We start from the raw sequence: 19,321 nt of genomic DNA, 5'->3' as shown, positions 1-19,321 counted from the left end.
CTAGCTCGCTATATATGGTGATTGGGCAGTGTGGCTAACCAAAACGTATGTAGATTGTTTTTAGGTAGTCCATTCAAGGTACTGGCCAATAGTTTAGTTGGGAATTGTAAATGTGATAAAGATTGTTTAGTAAAGTGTATATCTTGTTAGATAGCGCGAGCTCAGCCGTCTAGCGAGAGTGTTAATAGTGTGTTGCTATATCATAGTGCACGGTACCATAACCCTGTATATTTACTGACACTGTATATAAGTACTAATCATTGTCGTCCATTGCATGTTTAACACCATAACCACTAATAATTGTATTGTGACCTTAACTTGTGCTTTGACCTATGCTAACCGTACTGTAACCGCTATTTGTAAAAGACGATGTTACTGGGGTGTGTTATAGACGGGTAATTCGTATATAGAGAATTATAGCGTGGGTGACTGTATAGTTACGCCAAAGGGCATAATATTGATTATTTAGTGACTGGTGTAACAGCTGTGTGTGTACGGGAATTCCCTGAGTGTTTATTGTTATTGTGTACGTTTCACTTGGTAACCGTACCACGTGGTGCTGTTGCCAGAGGAAACGGGTGTGACTGTTGAATAGTACGTGTGTATAGTATTCGTTGTCAACGACGTTCCATTGTTAAGTATGGGTGCGTCGCAGTCAACGATTCCGGATCCCTTAGGTTGTATGGTGAAGAATTTTAAAAAGGGATTCAAAACTTGTGATTTTGGGGTTAAAATGTCTCCTGTACGTTTGGTCACTTTGTGTACTAGGGAGTGGCCTACTTTGGTTGCGGCATGGCCGCCACGTGGCAGTTTGGATCCAACTCTGGTACAGCGCGTACACGTGGCTGTATCAGGTAGGCCTGAACTTTACGGCCAGTTTCCTTATATTGATTGTTGGAGACAGGCCGTAAATGACTCGCCAAAATGGCTCCAGACATGCCACGAGGAGCAGTGTCGCCTCATGGTATCTAGGACTTGTTTGTCCACTAGGACTGGTGTTAGGCCCATTTTGGACACGCCCCCTGAGTCCGAGATCCCTTTGCCGCCCCCTTACTTTCCGTTAAGAGGAAGTGACGCAAATGCAGGAAGTCCTGCAACCCTCCCCTCATTACCCCCATCCACTTCCGCTTCCTCCTCCAGTACAGGATCCACCCCCCCTCGTACTAAATCTCCCCTTCCGGAATCAGAACCAACCCCCATTAAAAACGAATATCCTGATTTGGCGCCACTTCAGACTTCCGGTCAAGCTTCATCTAGCTCGGCTCGAAGTGTTTTATTTACAACCTTTTCCCAAAACCAAGCTCCCACATCCCCATACCCTATTTCTCCCCGACTGGAACCTATGACTGACGCCCCTCCACGTAGCCCCATACAGACCCGACAGCTGACCGGTGCCCAACAATTAAAACACTATCAGATGCCTCTTCGTCTGAATCCTGGGTCAGCCTATATCGATGCCGCAGGCCAAATGGCACATGCTGACCCAGTCTTTGTATATGTCCCATTCACGACAACCGATCTCTTAAATTGGAAGACCCACAATTCCTCGTATACTGAGAAGCCACAAGCTATGACTGATCTGTTCACCTCAATAGTACAGACACATAACCCGACATGGGCTGATTGCCAGCAGTTATTAATGACTTTATTCAACAATGAGGAAAGGACAAGAATTAATCAAGCGGCCATTAAAGCACTAGAGGATAAAGCCCGTACTTTAAACCAAGCCAATCCATCAGCATGGGCCGCAACACATTATCCCAACACCGATCCCGATTGGAATGTAAATGGTGCTGATATGGTTCAACTCAGAGCCTATAGAGACGCTATAATTGCTGGCATGAAAGCCGGAGGAAAGAAAGCCATTAACATGTCAAAGACAGTTGAGGTGATTCAGAAAAGTGATGAAGCGCCCAGTGTCTTTTATGACCGATTATTGGAGGCATACCGCTTGTATACCCCCTTTAATCCGGAAGACGCAGACAATTCCCGAATGGTGAACTCCGCCTTTGTCAGCCAAGCTTATGGAGATATTAAGCGCAAGCTACAAAAGTTAGAAGGGTTTGCAGGTATGTCCATCACCCAACTAATGGAGGTAGCGAATAAGGTATACATGAATAGGGAAACAGAAAGTAAGAAAGAGGAAGAGCGCAAGATGCGTAGAAAGGCAGACATGCTAGCGGTAGCGATCGCAGGCGTAGATAGACGGGGCCCAGATAGAGGCGATAGTAGATGGAATGAGGAACCTCTAAGTAGAAATCAGTGCGCATACTGTAGGGAAGAAGGACATTGGAGAAATGAGTGTCCTCGAAGAGAACAGTGTGAGAAAGACAGACCTAGGATAGGTTATGGAAACTTTAGAGGCAGAGCGAGAGGTAGAGGAGGCCCCGGAGGGAGTAATGGTAATAGAGGGAGCAATGGGAACAGAGGAAGTGTTAGGGAAGACAGGTATTTTCCAGCAGCGCAAAGGTCCCGCGATAGAGAAGGTAGGGACTTTGTAGGATTGTCTGACACGGTCATGGAGGACTATTGATACCGACCGGGCTCCATCCCCCTTGGTCGAGCGGAGCCTATGGTCGATGTATCAATAGGGGGAAAAAGGAGTGCGTTCATGATCGACACTGGTGCTGAACATTCAGTGGTGACTAATCTAGTTGCTCCTCCATCTGGAAGGACTATTACTGTAATAGGAGCAACTGGAAGAAGTGCTGAAAAACCGGTTCTTAAAAGTCGACTCTGTACATTGGGAGGCCACGTAGTAAAACATCAATTCCTTTATATGCCTGAATGTCCAGTCCAATTGCTGGGACGTGATATGCTATCAAAATTACAAGCGCAGATTACGTTCCTACCAAATGGAACAACATCCTTAAAGTTTAATGGACCTTCAGGTATCATGACATTATCCGTACCAAAGGAAGAAGAGTGGCGACTTTATACAGCGTTGACTAGCCAAAACCCTAGGAGTGATGAGACATTATTCAACATACCAGGAGTTTGGGCAGAGAACAACCCACCAGGACTGGCCCGCAATATTCCACCTATAAAAATTGAACTAAAACTTGGGGTTTATCCAGTGAGCCTAAGACAATACCACATCCCGCAGAAGGCTAAGAAGAACATCCAATCCTATCTGGATAAGTTCATACGGTATGGTATCCTAAAATTCTGTACTTCCCCCTGGAACACCCCATTGCTGCCTGTTCAAAAGCCCGGTACAGATGAGTATCGACCTGTGCAGGACTTGAGAGCAGTCAATGATGCGGTTGTTAGTATACATCCAGTTGTACCCAATCCATATAACCTGCTTGCTTTAATTCCGGGCGGGGCTACTTACTTTACAGTCTTAGACCTCAAAGATGCCTTCTTTTGCCTCCGAATTGCCGCAGAAAGTCAATGTATTTTCGCTTTCCAATGGGAGAACGCTGTAACGGGCTCAAAACGCCAAATGACTTGGACAAGACTGCCCCAAGGGTTTAAAAATTCACCTACCCTATTTGGTTCAGCCCTAAGTCAAGATCTACTGGATTTCGAGTCCATCCCAGGAGAGTGTGTATTGTTACAATATGTAGATGACTTGTTGATAACAGCAGTTACAAAAGAAATCTGTCAGCAAGCAACGCACGATCTACTACACATTCTCTGGAAGGCAGGATACAAGGTGTCTAGAAAGAAGGCTCAGTTGTGTTTGCCAACTGTCAAATATCTGGGATTCCATATCTCTGAAGGTCAAAGAATTATGGGGCCAGAGAGAAAAGAAGCTGTCTGCCAAATACCAATACCCAAGAATAGAAGACAAGTGCGAGAATTCTTGGGGGCAGCAGGCTTCTGTAGGATATGGATTCCCAGCTACGCGATACTGGCAAAACCTCTGTATGCAGCTATCAAAGGTACAGAGCACGACCCCTTCTTATGGACTCAAGAACAGCAAACGGCATTTGAAGATGTGAAGAAGGCTTTGATGAGTGCCCCAGCATTAGGTCTACCTGATCACACACGACCATTCTACTTATATGTACATGAGCAAAGAAGAATGGCTGTGGGAGTATTGACACAGTACTTGGGATCATGGCAAAGACCTGTTGCCTACATGTCTAAGCAATTGGATGCAGTGGCCAGCGGACTTCCACCTTGTCTAAGAGCCGTAGCTGCAGCCGCCCTGCTAGTAGCTGAAGCCGATAAACTCACTCTGGGTCAAGAACTTTATGTACGAGTCCCACATGCAGTACAGACGTTGTTGGATTACAAAGGAAATCATTGGTTTAGTAACAGCCGTATGACCAAGTATCAAGCAATGTTGTGTGAAAACCCAAGAATGCATTTAGAGACTGTAAATACCTTAAATCCAGCTACCCTTTTGCCACAACCTACTGAAAGTCAACATGATTGTTTGGAAGTAATGGATGAAGTATTCTCAAGTAGACCAGATCTTCGTGATTTTCCCATCCAGAACCCCGATGTTCAATATTATACCGACGGCAGTAGTTATGTGAAAGAAGGGATCCGCTATGCAGGATATGCAGTAACAACAATAGACAAGGTGATAGAAGCTCGGCCACTGGCGAAAGGAACATCAGCACAAAAGGCAGAATTGATAGCACTGACACGAGCGTTACAATTGGCTGAAGGTTTAAGAGTGAACATCTACACGGACTCCAAATATGCGTTTTTAACCACTCATGCCCACGGAGCTTTGTATAAAGAAAGAGGACTACTGAATTCAGAAGGCAAAGAAATCAAATACGCAGCTGAAATCCTACAACTATTGGAAGCAGTGTGGGAGCCGAAAGAAGTCGGTATCATACATTGTCGAGCGCATCTGAGAGGAGATGGTGATGTAACCAAGGGAAATCGGATGGCAGATAGTGCAGCCAAGCGTGCTGCTGAATCAGGAAGACAGGAGTATGTGGGGCATATAGCTGCTCTTATACCAACTCCACTGTCTCAATGGACTCCAGTTTATACAGCTCAAGAAGAGGAGTGGTTAAAGACTGAACCAGGAAAGTATTTGGAGAACAAGTGGTATCAGCTAGAAGATGGAAGAATAGTCATACCAGCATCACTAGCGGTAGAAATTGTCCAAAATTATCATAACGGGACACATTCTGGGAGAGACAGTACAGAGGAATCTCTCAGGAAACATTTCTACATACCAAGATTGTCCAACTTGACTCAGGCCATTGTACGAAGATGTGTAACGTGTGCTAAAAATAATGCAAGACAAGGACCAGTAAAGCCACCAGGAGTCCAGTTTATGGGGGGACTCCCCATGTCCGATCTACAAATAGACTTTACAGTGATGCCTAAATCGGGTGGACATCGTTACCTGCTGGTAATTGTGTGCACCTATTCAGGCTGGGTAGAAGCATGTCCTACTCGTACAGAGAAAGCAGGAGAAGTTGTGAGATTCCTGCTACGAGAAATAATACCCCGATATGGACTACCCTGTTCTATAGGATCGGACAATGGTCCAGCTTTTGTTCATCAGTGCCTACAACAACTGACTCATATGCCTGGTATAAAGTGGAGGCTTCATACTGCATATAGACCCCAGAGCTCTGGTAAGGTAGAGAGAATGAATAGAACTATTAAGAACCAGTTGGCTAAAATGTGTCAGGAAACCCAACTTAAGTGGAACGTTCTCTTACCCATAGCTCTATTGCGAATCCGCAGTACCCCTACCAGAAGGATGGGCCTCTCTCCTTTTGAAATCATGTATGGGCGACCACCTCCCGTACTTGGTAACTTAAGGGGGGACTTGAGTCAGTTGGGAGAAGGAATTACCCGGCAGCAGGTTGTAGAGTTGGGTAAGACTATGGAGGAGGTACAGAAATGGGTACAAGATAGATTACCTGTGAATATTTATCCCCCTGTTCATAGTTATCATCCAAGAGATCAAGTGTGGATTAAAGAGTGGAATAATGTACCGTTAGGGCCCAAGTGGAGAGGTCCTTATGTTGTTCTTTTGTCTACCCCTACAGCGATAAAAGTAGCCGAAGTGACTCCGTGGATACATCACTCCAGGGTTAAACCAGCAGCAGTCGATTCTTGGCAAGTTACAGCAGATCCAGAGAATCCCTGCAAGATCCGGTTAAAACGCACTACTCAGTCGGAGTAACGAGGAACTATTGTGGATTACAAATTTTATTGTTACAGGGATTTGGTGAAGTGAGTGTTTTTAGACGGCCATAATAAAGCCTGTCCGCTTACCGACATATAGTTTATAAGCCAGGGAAAGTCTCGAAGGGACTCCTGTGAAGACGAGCAGAACTCCATTCCCTGCAGCCCTTACATCCTGGAAGCTGAGGTGCCTTCGCACGGACGAAGACTGAGGATGACGGCGAAAGATGTGTTTTTGATAGTGTTTATTTATGTGTGTTTTTATATTCAGGAAGGTAGAGGTACCGACACTCCTAGCTGTGAGGTATGCATTAAGACTACGAGAACAAGTAACCATATTTCCCAAACCCTAATTTGGCATTCACAATACGAGTGTAAAGGAGATGTATCGAGATGTAGATACTTAAATATAGATTATAGTGTGTGCCATTTAGGAGTAGGAGAACCTAAGTGCTTCAGTCCGGAGTATCAACCCCGTACAATTTGGTTGACTCTCAGGAATGGAGATCCTCAGGGGACCCTAATTAATAAGACGGTGTTAGAATCCGTACATTCTTCGGGTGTTCTGCTATTTGATGCGTGTAAGGCGATATCAAGTGGTAGAAAGCCGTGGAATGTATGTGGGGATCTTAGATGGGAGAGGACGTATGGGTCTAATGATAAATATATTTGTCCCAGTAGTAAAAATAAATATGTGAGTCCTAGATGCCCGAATAAAGACTATAACTTTTGCCCATATTGGTCTTGTGTGGGGTGGGCGACTTGGGGACAGACAGTAGACAAAGACATGATAGTGACTAAGTTGCCTACCAGCCCATATTGTAAGTCTATGGAATGTAATCCCATCCATATACTTATAAATAACCCCGATAAGTTCTTAGACAAATATGGCAATTTATTTGGGTTTCAGATATACGGGACGGGTTTAGATCCTGGGACAGTATTGTTTATAGGGATAGAGACTGATACGGTATCCTCCCAAACTCATCAAGTATACCATTCCTTTTATGAAGAGATGAGCATAGATAATAAGATCCCCCATAATGCTAAAAACCTGTTTATTGATTTAGCCGAAAGTATTGCCGGTAGTCTTAATGTTACCAACTGCTATGTGTGTGGAGGTACTAACATGGGAGACCAATGGCCTTGGGAAGCAAAGGAGGTAATGTCCGGTTCTGAGGCAGTTGACCAATTAATATCTACACAAGCCGATTATCATATGAGTGTTAGAGGTAAATCTGAGTGGAGATTAAAGACCTCCATCATAGGTTATGTTTGCATAGCAAGGAAAGGAATAATGTATAATACTTCTGTAGGAGAATTAACTTGTCTAGGGCAAAAAGCTTATGATGATGATACAAAGAATACAACTTGGTGGTCGGCTTCAAATGTCTCAGAACCATCTAACCCGTTTGCTAGATACGCCAATTTAAAGGATGTGTGGTTTGATTTATCCATCACATCTACCTGGAGAGCCCCAGCAAATTTGTACTGGATCTGTGGTAAGAAAGCCTATTCGGAGTTGCCACAGGACTGGGAAGGGGCATGTGTGTTGGGTATGCTCAAACCATCCTTCTTCTTGTTACCGATTGAAACAGGTGAGACTTTAGGTGTTAAAGTATATGATGTGAATCATAGGAAGAAAAGGGGACCCATAGAGATAGGCGCCTGGGAAGATGATGAATGGCCTCCCCAGCGTATCATAGATTATTATGGGCCAGCCACGTGGGCAGAGGATGGTACCTTTGGTTATAGAACCCCTATTTATATGCTCAACCGTATTATAAGATTACAGGCGGTGGTTGAGATTATTACTAACGAAACATCACAAGCGCTCAATCTTCTAGCGAAGCATAACACCAGGATGAGGACGGCAGTCTACCAAAATAGATTAGCCTTGGATTACCTTTTGGCAGTAGAGGGAGGTGTATGTGGGAAGTTTAACCTGAGCAATTGCTGTCTTCAAATAGATGACGAAGGGCAAGCAATAGCTGAGCTTACTAGCCATATGGTTAAACTAGCGCATGTGCCTACTCAGGTATGGAAAGGGTATAATCCAAGTAGTTGGTTTGGTAGCTGGTATGAGTGGTTTGGAGGGCTTAAGGCAGTGGTAGGTGGAGTCCTACTGATTTTAATGTTGTGTCTACTCCTGCCGTGTCTTATACCCTTAGTAGTTAGGTCTGTGCAAAGCCTGATAGAAAATATAGCAGAGAGGAAGGCTGCTGCACAGATAATGGCGATTTATAAGTATAAGGCTCTAGATCAGGGAGAACCAATGCAGGAAGATGAGTGTTGAAGATTCACATCATAGATAAGTCTGGTCTGGTTCATGGTAACTTGCGGTGTATACAAACCAAGGTTAAGTGATGCCTCAAGTAATTGTAAAATATCAAGAGGCATCAAAGGGGGGAATGTGGTGGAATCTCGGTAAAAATAAATTTAGTAGGCCGAGATTACCACGTGGCATGTGTACGTGCATATGCTGACGTATCGATCAGTTGGTTGCACGAGGCAAGATACGATCAGTAGTGTACGGAGCATGTGCAAGGATACAGGATGTAGTATTCCCCCTCCTCCATTGTGCTGGACAGGCCATGCGGTCAAGCAGGAAGTTAATTCTTATTTGTATTGATTGGTCAAGAGAATGTGCGGGTGGAGCTTAATATGGGAGGAGTTATGTGCCTATATAAGGAGCCTGCACTATTGTCCGGGACTCAGAACTTGTGGTATTTTGGTGACGCTAGTCCCTCTGAGTCCCGATCGGTGATCCAATAAAGAATCTCTTCCTTCCTGAAGAAACCTGTGTCCATCTCTCTGTGCTTTGCTTCCGTCAGTTTCTCCGGTATCACTTCTAGTGGCTGTCCTGAAAGCCACTATTGGGTGCTTCCACTGCTACGGAGTCAGGCTCGGTTATATAAAAGAAGAGGAGGTTTTGCGCACACAGTGGATAAATGGTAGCAAAATCTGTAATATATAAAAACTATCATAGGGCAATATGCATATAACCAATATATATTGTAAAGGTAACTTGGAGCACTCACAATCTAGAGAGCCTTATAAGTCGGCTCTCTACTGTAATGGCGTGTAGAATACTCCAGAATCGATGCTGTGGTTATGATGGTCCCCAAGGAACAGAAATCAAATTCCGTCTGGATAAAATCAGGAACCAAAATAAAAGTATAAATAAAATCTTTATTTAAATAAAAGATAAATAAGCACAACGTGTTTCAACAACTCTCTTGGTCTTGGAAGAACAAGAGAGTGGTCGAAACGCGTTGTGCTTATTTATCTTTTATTTAAATAAAGATTTTATTTATACTTTTATTTTGGTTCCTGATTTTATCCAGATGGAATTTGACTGTATATATGTAAGTGTTTTTAGGTTGACTAAAACACTGGTTTGGTTTTAGATGCACTGGGATACACTTTTATATTTCTATATTTGTGTACTGCTTAGCGCCACTTAACCACTTTTGTGTTTTTTTAGGCTCGGTTATTTAACTTTTGACGTCGGCTTGCATGCATTGTCAAAATGTCCTCTAATGCTTATCACAAGTAACATTGGATTCAATGCTTCCCTATGAGAAGCATTTGATGGGGCAAGAACAGCACTTCCAACTATAAGAAGAATTGGATTGGATAACAGACAAAGATGAACTTCCAGGAAGACATAGCAGGCAGCTGGACGAAGTGAGTCACAGTGCTGGAAAAAGGTAAGTAAAATGCTGTGTATTCCCAACGCTGTAGAGTTCCTTTAAAAGTCATAGGGACTACAACAACAGCTATTAGCAAGTGGGAATACTCAAAAAGGTTGAAAACCACTATTTATTTAAAGGGACTCTACCTTTACCAAAACAACTTTAGGTTAATTAAGCATTTTTTTTGTGTATAGATAATGCCTCTGCAGTGCTCAATTCTCTGCCAGTTAAATCACTTATGTTTCTGTTTATGCAGCCTTTGTCATACCTCCCCTGGCTGTGACTGACACAGCCTCCATGAATAAAAAAAAAAGTTTCATTTTCAAATCATATGTAACTAACTTTAAATGTTTTTATCACCTGCTTTGTAATTTGACCTTTAATTACAGGAGGCTCCTGCATGGTCTAGCAAGCTATTAGCAGTACAAAATTTGCAATAAAGGCAGTTTAAACATTAGATCTCTCTTTACAGGAAGTGTTTAGGAAGGCTGTGTAAGTCACGTGCAGGGAGGTGTGACTAGGGCTGCATAAACACAGTGATTAAACTCCTAAATGCTAGAGAATAAACAGTAAGACTGCAGGGGCATAATCTATACACCAAAACTTCATTAAGCAAACATTATTTTGGTGCCTATTGCGAAAGTTGTTTTATTGACTATAGTGTCCCTTTAAAGATCTGATAAGTTGCTGACACAATCGACAAGTAACAAAATTATAATTATTATTTTTTTTCAACGGTCTTCCAGATCTTAAATGTGAATGTAAACACTGCCTTGCCCCTTTAAAAGTTCAGCAGTTGGGGGGGGGCAGAGCCTGACCACAAAGGAAGATGGACGCTTAAATCCTGAGCTCCCTCTCCCCATAGCACTATCATCCGCTAACATCCGCAACCCCCTTTGTGTTTGAACCCCGCAAACATACTCCAACGGTACGACATACCATACCCAACATATACTATCATGGGTGGAGGAAAAAAGAAGAAGGAACTTACCCCGTCGGTAGCGACAATGTTCCGCACGCCGACTAACTTACAACGGCCTAATAATTCTCAACACCGAGATGATGAGGAATCGAAACCGAGGGAGCCCGGCGCTGGAGAAAGGTAAGTGTTTAACCCCTTCCTCCCCCTTCAGCCCGGCGTGAGTGGGACCCAGAATCGAAACCGGAGGATTGTGTCTACAGGGGAATGCTCCACGAGGCCACGGCTGATATAAAAACGCACGTGGCAGCCGAGATCAACAAGCAACTAGTAGGCCTCAGAGCGGACGTTACCGCGCTCGCCAACAGATCTGACCTCGCAGAAACCCACATTTCCAAACTTAAAACCACCACTGCTGAGCAGGCCCAGGATATAGCCTATTTTCACTGCCGCATAGCAGCCCTAGAGGACAGCCTTGAGGATCTCAACAACCACTCAAGGAGAAATAACATACAGATCCGGGGCTTACCTGAATCAGTCACTCCAGATCAACTCATCCCCACTCTAAAAGAAATCTTTAGAGCACTAGCCCCAGACCTCACAGCGAGGGATATGGAAATGGACAGGGCCCACCGGGCCCTGCGACCCCCCAGCCTGAACCCAGCTACCCCAAGGGACATAATCACAAGATTACACAATTTCCCAGCCAAAGAGAAACTACTCCAAGCAGCCAGGTACAAACCACCTAAATATCAAGAACATCGCCTCACCTTTTTCCAGGACCTCGCTCCATCGACACTAAAGAAAAGAAGGGACTTAAAACCCCTCATCCTGGCCCTCCAACAAAAGGGCATGAAATATACATGGGGACACCCCTTTAAATTAATGATAAAAAAGGACGACCAAACCCACACTCTCCCCAGTGGAAATGGAACCCTTTGCCGACTCACTGGGGATCCAACTGGTGCAATATGCTCCATCGAGCCGGAATTGGTCTGATCACAGACACACGGACTAACCACGAGCACAACGCCCACCAAAGAAGAAGAAAACACTGACTCCGGCACAACAGCAGGAGGAAACGGAGCTAGCTGCATCCTCAAATTAACCACCCCACCGTACCAAGACAGGTCCACCCGGGCCGCGGAGGGGTCGACTGATACAAGGTATGCCACCCTTCCCTGAAACACCTACCTCTTCACTGGCCCCACCACCGCGCCACCCGGGTGACCCACAGTTGCCGCGAACACTCAACCACAACCTGCAGCCCGATCCCAAATATCCTCCTAAAAGCAAAACTCAACAACCAGTCAAATAAAACGTCACAGCAACCACATAGGCTCCATGGAGGCCACACTCACCAACGATGCCCCTATAACCAACGGGGAGAAATTTACAATAGCAACGTGGAACCTTGCCTCCAAAGTTTCCCCTTCTGCCCCAATAACCCCACACAGGCAGGAACCCCAAGCGGCCCGGCCTAACCTACAGAAAACCGCAGCGACCTGCCAATCTCAGGTCCCACAACACATACCAGCCGAGGACCGCTGAAGACCCACTACTGCCCAGCACATGTGGCCACAAGTAACCATAAGACCACTAACAATCGCACGGGAATCCATCCATACACCGTAACAAGAGACACAGTTACCCGACAATCAATCACCGACCTCAAGCCGAAACTCCGGCCATGATAATGGACTTTACCCACCCCCCCACTCCTCCCCGATGGTACCCACACTCCTGCGGACCTCAGCCGGCTACACTTATTTCAACAGCATAGGATGCAGGCCTGCACAAAGGAATACCAACAAGAACTTACTCACCCTGGTTCCCGAAACCCCGCCGCTGACTGCTGACAACAGAAGAAAATCAATAACCACCGTGAACTGTTGCAAGTATCTTGTTACACGGACTTTTGGGGGACACATGACAGCCACAAACAAACATGCCAACATGGGACACCTACCTGATACAGGGGCACACCTCGGACCACTCACTACCCTTGGGAGACTACGGGAGACCCACCCACTACGGGCGCAGGAGACACCTGTGCCTGTACAAGGAGACAATTCTACCGACCCCAAACACGCACATCACTGACGCACAAAATCCATGGTCACAAATGCGAATAGAACAAACACATCCTCCCCCACTCAGAGAACCCATGACCCACCCTCACATGGACCTTCAAACTGATACTGACCACCTCCCCAAAGAGGGTAACCGAGACCAGCCATCAGATACACACAAATTACCACCCAGAGACGGATAAAGGTTCACAACACCCTACAATCATACATGATCTCAGGGACGGGGACCTGCAGACCCACATACTCACACATTATACTAGTGGAACTGTGAAGTGAATTGACAATGCTTCTTAAAGTTAAAGGTTTAATATTGTTCTTTACGTTTTCTTCTCTCACCATGTTGAATATAAATGTCTCTTAATGTTATAATTTGTATAGATGTCTACCGTGACAGACAATGGTACAAGAACCGCCAACCTCCGAATGACCCAACCTCTCTGGACATCACAGCAGATACTTCTTGGCCTCATCAACCCCAAACACGACCTTCCAACCCAAAACAACCGACCACAGACCCGATGTAACCACGACAAACACAAAGGGACCACTCACGGCAACTCACATCTCAACCGTGAGTAACACACTTCACGCTGTGCTAGAGGGGAGAGGTAACGGGAACATGAAAACCTTCCTCCTCTCTCCCTGACCCACACACACACAGACAGGCCCCTAAGGGGCACACTTAGGGGTCCACTCCGCAGGCACCAACAACCCCTCCAACACGCCTGGCAACCGAATTGAAAAACCAGGAACCACCCACACCATAAGCCCCCCACCCCCATACCACCCACCCGAGCGACCATCCCACGACATACGACACCCCTGACCACATAGCCTCTATCTTCGCCAAATACTTCACAAAACTTTACGACCATAAACCGGAAGCCCGTCACCACCAACACCAAACAATCAATCAACGAGCCATAGACGCATACCTGAACGAAATCCCCCTCCCCACACTGCCCGACGAAGCAAAGGAGCAACTCGCAGCCCCTGTCACGACGGAGGAAATAGCATACACATTAAAAACAATCAAAACACACAAAAGCCCGGGACCGGACGGATTCATGGGCTTATACTATAAGACATTCCCCGACATTCTTACCCCACACCTAGCAACGCTATTCAATTCACTTCTACAAGGTGACGCCCTGCCAGATGACATGCTGAGATCAAACATATGCCTCCTCCCAACGCCAAACAAGACGCACCTCGACCCAGGACATTACAGGCCCATATCCCTCCTAAACGTAGACACCAAAATATTTACTAAACTCCTGGCAAACCGCGTGCAACCCTTCCTCCCGAAATTGATTCACCCTGACCAAGTGGGATTTATCCCATCCAGACAGGCAAGCGACAACACTAGACGCACCCTGGACCTCATGTGGGTGGCCCAACGAAGACAGATTCCAACCCTTCTCCTCTCCATGGATGCAGAGAAGGCATTCGATCACCTTCTCTGGCCCTACCTATTCACCACCCTTCAGAGATTCGGGTTTCCAGCACCCTTCATTACAGCCCTAACTACCCTCTACCTCAGACCAACAGCCACACTCCTAATACCCAATGCGACACCAACGACAATCACAATCCGCAACGGAACGAGACAGGGATGCCCACTATCACCACTCCTATTCGCCCTATCCTTAGAACCCCTTCTGCAAAAAATACGAAATTCCCCAAAAATACATGGACACAAAATAAACAGAGACAAATACAAAATAGCAGCCTATGCGGATGATATATTGTTGGGAAACCCACACAATCCCTCCCACCCCTAATAACACTATTAGACGAATACGCGACCCTATCGGGATATAAACTAAACCTCGATAAAACCGAAGCCCTACCACTGGAAATCAAAGAACCAACCTGAGGCAGCTCGAAACCACACACCCATTCACCTATAGGGAAGATAATATCCGATACCTCGGTATACTACTCCCCATACACCTCTCTACTTTATACAAAGTGAATTACACAGCTCTACTCCAACAAGCACACACAGACCTCCAACAATGGGACACCATGCCAATATCATGGCTGAGTAGGATAGCCTCCATAAAAATGAACCTGCTCCCTAGATTCCTATATCTTTTTTAAACCCTTAGCATCCCAATATCCCGAAAAGACTTCAAACTACTTCAAACCAAAATTGACAATTTCGTATGGTCCAACAAGAAACCCAGAATCAAAAGATCTACAATGTATCAAACCACCAAAACTGGAGGTTTTGGACTCCCAAACTTTTACAACTATTATCAAGCCACCCAATTAGCACAGATACAACATCTACATGCCCCACCTGGCCCGAAACTATGGGCTGACTTGAAACATGACCTACTGGGCCCCCCCTGACTACTCCTCTGGCTCCCGAAACAACTGAGACCAAACACCTCTCAAACAACCCCAACCCTACAAACATCCTTCCTGGTATGGGACAGAATCACTCGCAAAACCCCTCTCATCAACAAACCTTCTCCACTCACCCCAATCCTACGCAACAAACAATTTCCCCCTGGTATGACACCCCGAGACTTCGCACACTACGAAGACAGCGGACTCTTCCGCTTTTTCCATTTCTTTAGAGCTAACCAGCTACTCCAATTTCAAGACCTGCCCAGACAATCCCCACTAACCACCTTCGACCAATTCAGATCTATACAAATCCGCAGCTTTCTCAATGACCCTCAACACACAGCCACGGCGACAGCCAAACTAACCCAATTCGAACACAACTGCATACACAAACCAGTACACAAAGGCCAAATCTCCTCCATCTACCACCAACTGAACTCCACCTCCCAGACAGAAGCAATCTCCTACACCAGAACATGGGAAAGGGACATCGCCCCCCCGAATGACCCCTCGGACTGGGCAAGCAACAGCGTCCTTCACGATATGCGTGAACCACAAGGAGCAAGCATACAAAACGCTCCACCGCTGGTACCTGACACCCCTACGAGTAAAACAGATGGGATGTTGCACCACAGATACATGCTGGAAGGGCTGCGGAGCCCAAGGTACCTACATTCACCAATGGTGGGAATGCCCCCACATATCCCAATTATTGACAGCCGTAGCTAACCTTGCGTCCCAAATCTTACACACAGACATTCCCAAGGACCCGTGGATATGGCTACTCTCGAAACCCCACACCCCACTGATCAGATCTCAGAACAAACTACTAGCAAAGATCGCACTAGCCACTAGACACACAATTGCGGAACAGTGGGGCAACCAAAATTCACCCCTTGAGACCGTGATACACAAAACAAAAGATGCTATGGAGATGGACAAACTCTCAGCCCTTATTCACGACACTACTCACCACCACAACAAAATCTGGGACCCATGGCTGATACACCACCTAACACACAACCGGTAAGGCGTGACAAACAAGCACCCATCCAACTGACCCACATCTCCCACAACGGACACTCGACACCCCCCCATCAACACTATGAAAACCAAATAAACTCTACTCCGCAAACAAAAACCACCGGCATACAACGGCAAATTAGGCCCACCTCCACAGGGGCAGACACCAACCGACCATACTCATCCAACCGAAACACAACTCATATACATTGAAGCTACTAGACACAACACGGAGACCAGAAATCCAGAGGTCCACCCCACGGAGGGGACGGAGAACCGGATTCCCATTTAGCCCCCTCCCTAACCTCAACCCACACCTCCCTCCCCACATGACCAGACGACAAGCCATAAACGCCACACACCTCGTGGACCACTGCGAGGAATATCCCCACAAAGGACAAACAGAAATCGCACAATAATCACAAGACCACATCAGTAAAACCACTCTGCCACATGATGACACTAAACGACAAACCCAGGGTGACTAACATCCACGTTAGACTACCCTAACCTCCTCCCCTTCCCCTTCCCATACCCTCACCCTCAAGATCATAACAAATACGAACACATGCTATGAGCACAGAAAATATTGTGAACTAACAAGACGACACACCCTTATCAACTACTCGAAAGAGCTAACATACGAAATATACGCGACCCACAAACACAGAGAGGACACAAGATAACTATCCCGACCCTCCCTTACAGTGCCTGCACCCTCACACTAACAGACAATACCACTGAACCTGGCTATACTCGCTAAAATACAAACGCCCACTATTGCCGCACTGCATGCTGCACACTACTAAGAAAAAGATCTCACCCACTCACCCCCCTTCATCCCTTTCTTCTTCATACCCCACCCCAAAAACAAGACCAACAAGAAGATCAAATACCGATAAGAATGCGCAATATATCAACTAGCTAGTGATACATGTACGACTTAACGATATACAATTGTTATACACGCTTGAACTGTTTGATAACCTCGAAGAATATATGTATGTACTGCGTAACACAACTCACAAACTCTAATCCCCCGTTTTCTCTTCTGTACCCCCTCCCCATAAAAACAAAATCTTTAAAATAAAGAATTTATTAAAAAAAAAAAAAAAAAAATGTTCAGCAGTTGACATCACAATCCAGTCTATTTCTGACACAGTCCGGACACACACTACATTGAAGGAGGAGAAAGAGAAATATACCCTAATGGAGCACTAGTTTTTGCCTTGATCAATTTATCCCATTGTTTCGGTTTCACTTCCTCACTCTATGCTGACTGACAGGTGCAAAGGGCTCAGCTTATAGCGATGACTGACAATGAACCAAGATGGAAACACTCCAGGATAGAAGCAAATAGAGAAAGGTTGCTTTCTATTTTTCATTACTTTTTCAGACCTCAAAAAACATGTTTGTTAAATATTGGGAATACTGAAAACAAAACATTAAACATACTAGTTGATATTTAAAACAAATAATTTACTAGCAAATCAATGAACAATTGTGTACTTCTGCAAAAAAACTTGCCTTGTTCTGCTGTTTTTGTGAAGTTTTTATTTGGAATGTTTTTGTGAATTTTAATGCCAGTCGGGTCACTCTTCAGAGACACACTACTTTGTGTTTCACGGCTGGAATCAGGAGACATATTCTTCTTGCCCTCACCCATTCGTGACACATCCTTCTACAAAAACAACAATTATGTTATTAAGCGATACGTTTTTGAAGGTAAAAGATAATCTGGTAAAGAAATGTTAAATGCATGTAAGAAATGCTTTTAATTAGCTAGATTGTTAAAGAGTTACTGCAAGCATCATAACCACTACAGCCCACTGTAGTGGTTATAATACCAGGAGTAACTAGGCATCATTCTCCATTAATGGGTCAAACCATTTTGCAAGTTTGCCCTCTTACTTGGGTCCCACATGTCCTCTTAAGCAGGGTTAACGACATCTAACAACTAGATAACTAGAAAGCCACATATCTCAACCTTTAACTGACAGATTTTAAAAGTGAAAATAATACTATTTATTCCATCAAAAGATGATTTTAAACAAATATAATTTGTTTTCTCTTTGGGATCACAGATATATATATATATATAAAACACCAAGGTCCTTGCACTCACACTAACCCTAGTATTAAATGTCGGGTGCACACTAAGCCATAGCCAAAAAATAAAGAGTAGTAAAGGTCTTTTGACGTTAAAAAGTTTTCTTTATTATAAGTTATTCCATAAAATCAACGTATCAGCCCTTGTTCGGGGCTTTCCTCAGGATCACCCATCAATACATAACTGACTGACATAAAATACTGATTTATATAGCCCATAAAAAAAGAAATGTACTCAAAAAAATTAAAATAATCAGAGACTATGAAAAATATATCTTATAGAAAATATCTTCTCTAAGATAAATTTTTCTAGTCTCTGATTATTATTTTCTTTTATTTACATACTTACAATAGATATTTCTGTATGTTGTAAGCCATAACAGTTTTTTGTCTATTTAATATTTAGCCCTTAGCAATGTTTTTTTTTTGCCTCTTTCTCCAAACCTACAAGTCAAGCATCTTACTTAACCTCCTATGCTGTCACTCCGCTTTACATCTCCAAGGTCAACCACGCACTATCAATCCTAATCCACTACTTCACGTCTAAACCTTCTATTAAGGTGGAGCTACATCGTGGCTTCCTTTGCAGGTCTCTCTATCGTAAAGTGCTGCATCATCAGCTTCAAGCTCTTACACCCCAGTCTACATCACCAAGTGATGGGGCCACGGCTTATCCTCAGCGCAGTTTCATATATACCTCAATCAGAGTAAAAGCTCCTTACAAGCTTTCAGTACACACGCTGTATAAACTTGCATAAAGTATGTTTTCTTTTAATCCTCTTTTGCCCTCTTTTACAGGCCTACTCGTACGTTGGTTTCGGCACACCTCAACCAACGTTGCTTCTCTTTCTACATTCCATTACGTGTTAGATAAATTCCGAGCACAAGTTGGAAGGCCACTTGGCCTGAATTTGTGGGAGGAGTTATGATCCTATATAAACCCTACCCCCCTACTTATCTTTGTTGTGCAAGCTGATGGTCCCCACCCACCTACACCC

At 44.7% G+C, this 19,321-nt stretch overlaps 1 protein-coding gene across 2 annotated transcripts in view; it reads right to left on the bottom strand.

The window, feature by feature from the left end:
• KIZ (kizuna centrosomal protein) overlaps positions 1-19,321 on the bottom strand; it is a 155,721-nt gene that overhangs the window by 59,511 nt on the left and 76,889 nt on the right. For both annotated transcript variants that reach the window (XM_063443721.1, XM_063443723.1), the window contains exon 9: positions 17,742-17,895. In XM_063443721.1, coding sequence (XP_063299791.1) covers positions 17,742-17,895 — 154 coding nt within the window. The remainder of the gene's footprint in view (positions 1-17,741; positions 17,896-19,321) is intronic.

The sequence above is a fragment of the Pelobates fuscus genome, chromosome 2 (assembly GCF_036172605.1).
Source record: "Pelobates fuscus isolate aPelFus1 chromosome 2, aPelFus1.pri, whole genome shotgun sequence".
Classification (NCBI taxonomy): domain Eukaryota; kingdom Metazoa; phylum Chordata; class Amphibia; order Anura; family Pelobatidae; genus Pelobates; species Pelobates fuscus.
The sequence above is the reverse complement of the archived record's forward strand: the minus strand, read 5'-3'. Positions and strand labels throughout refer to the sequence as shown.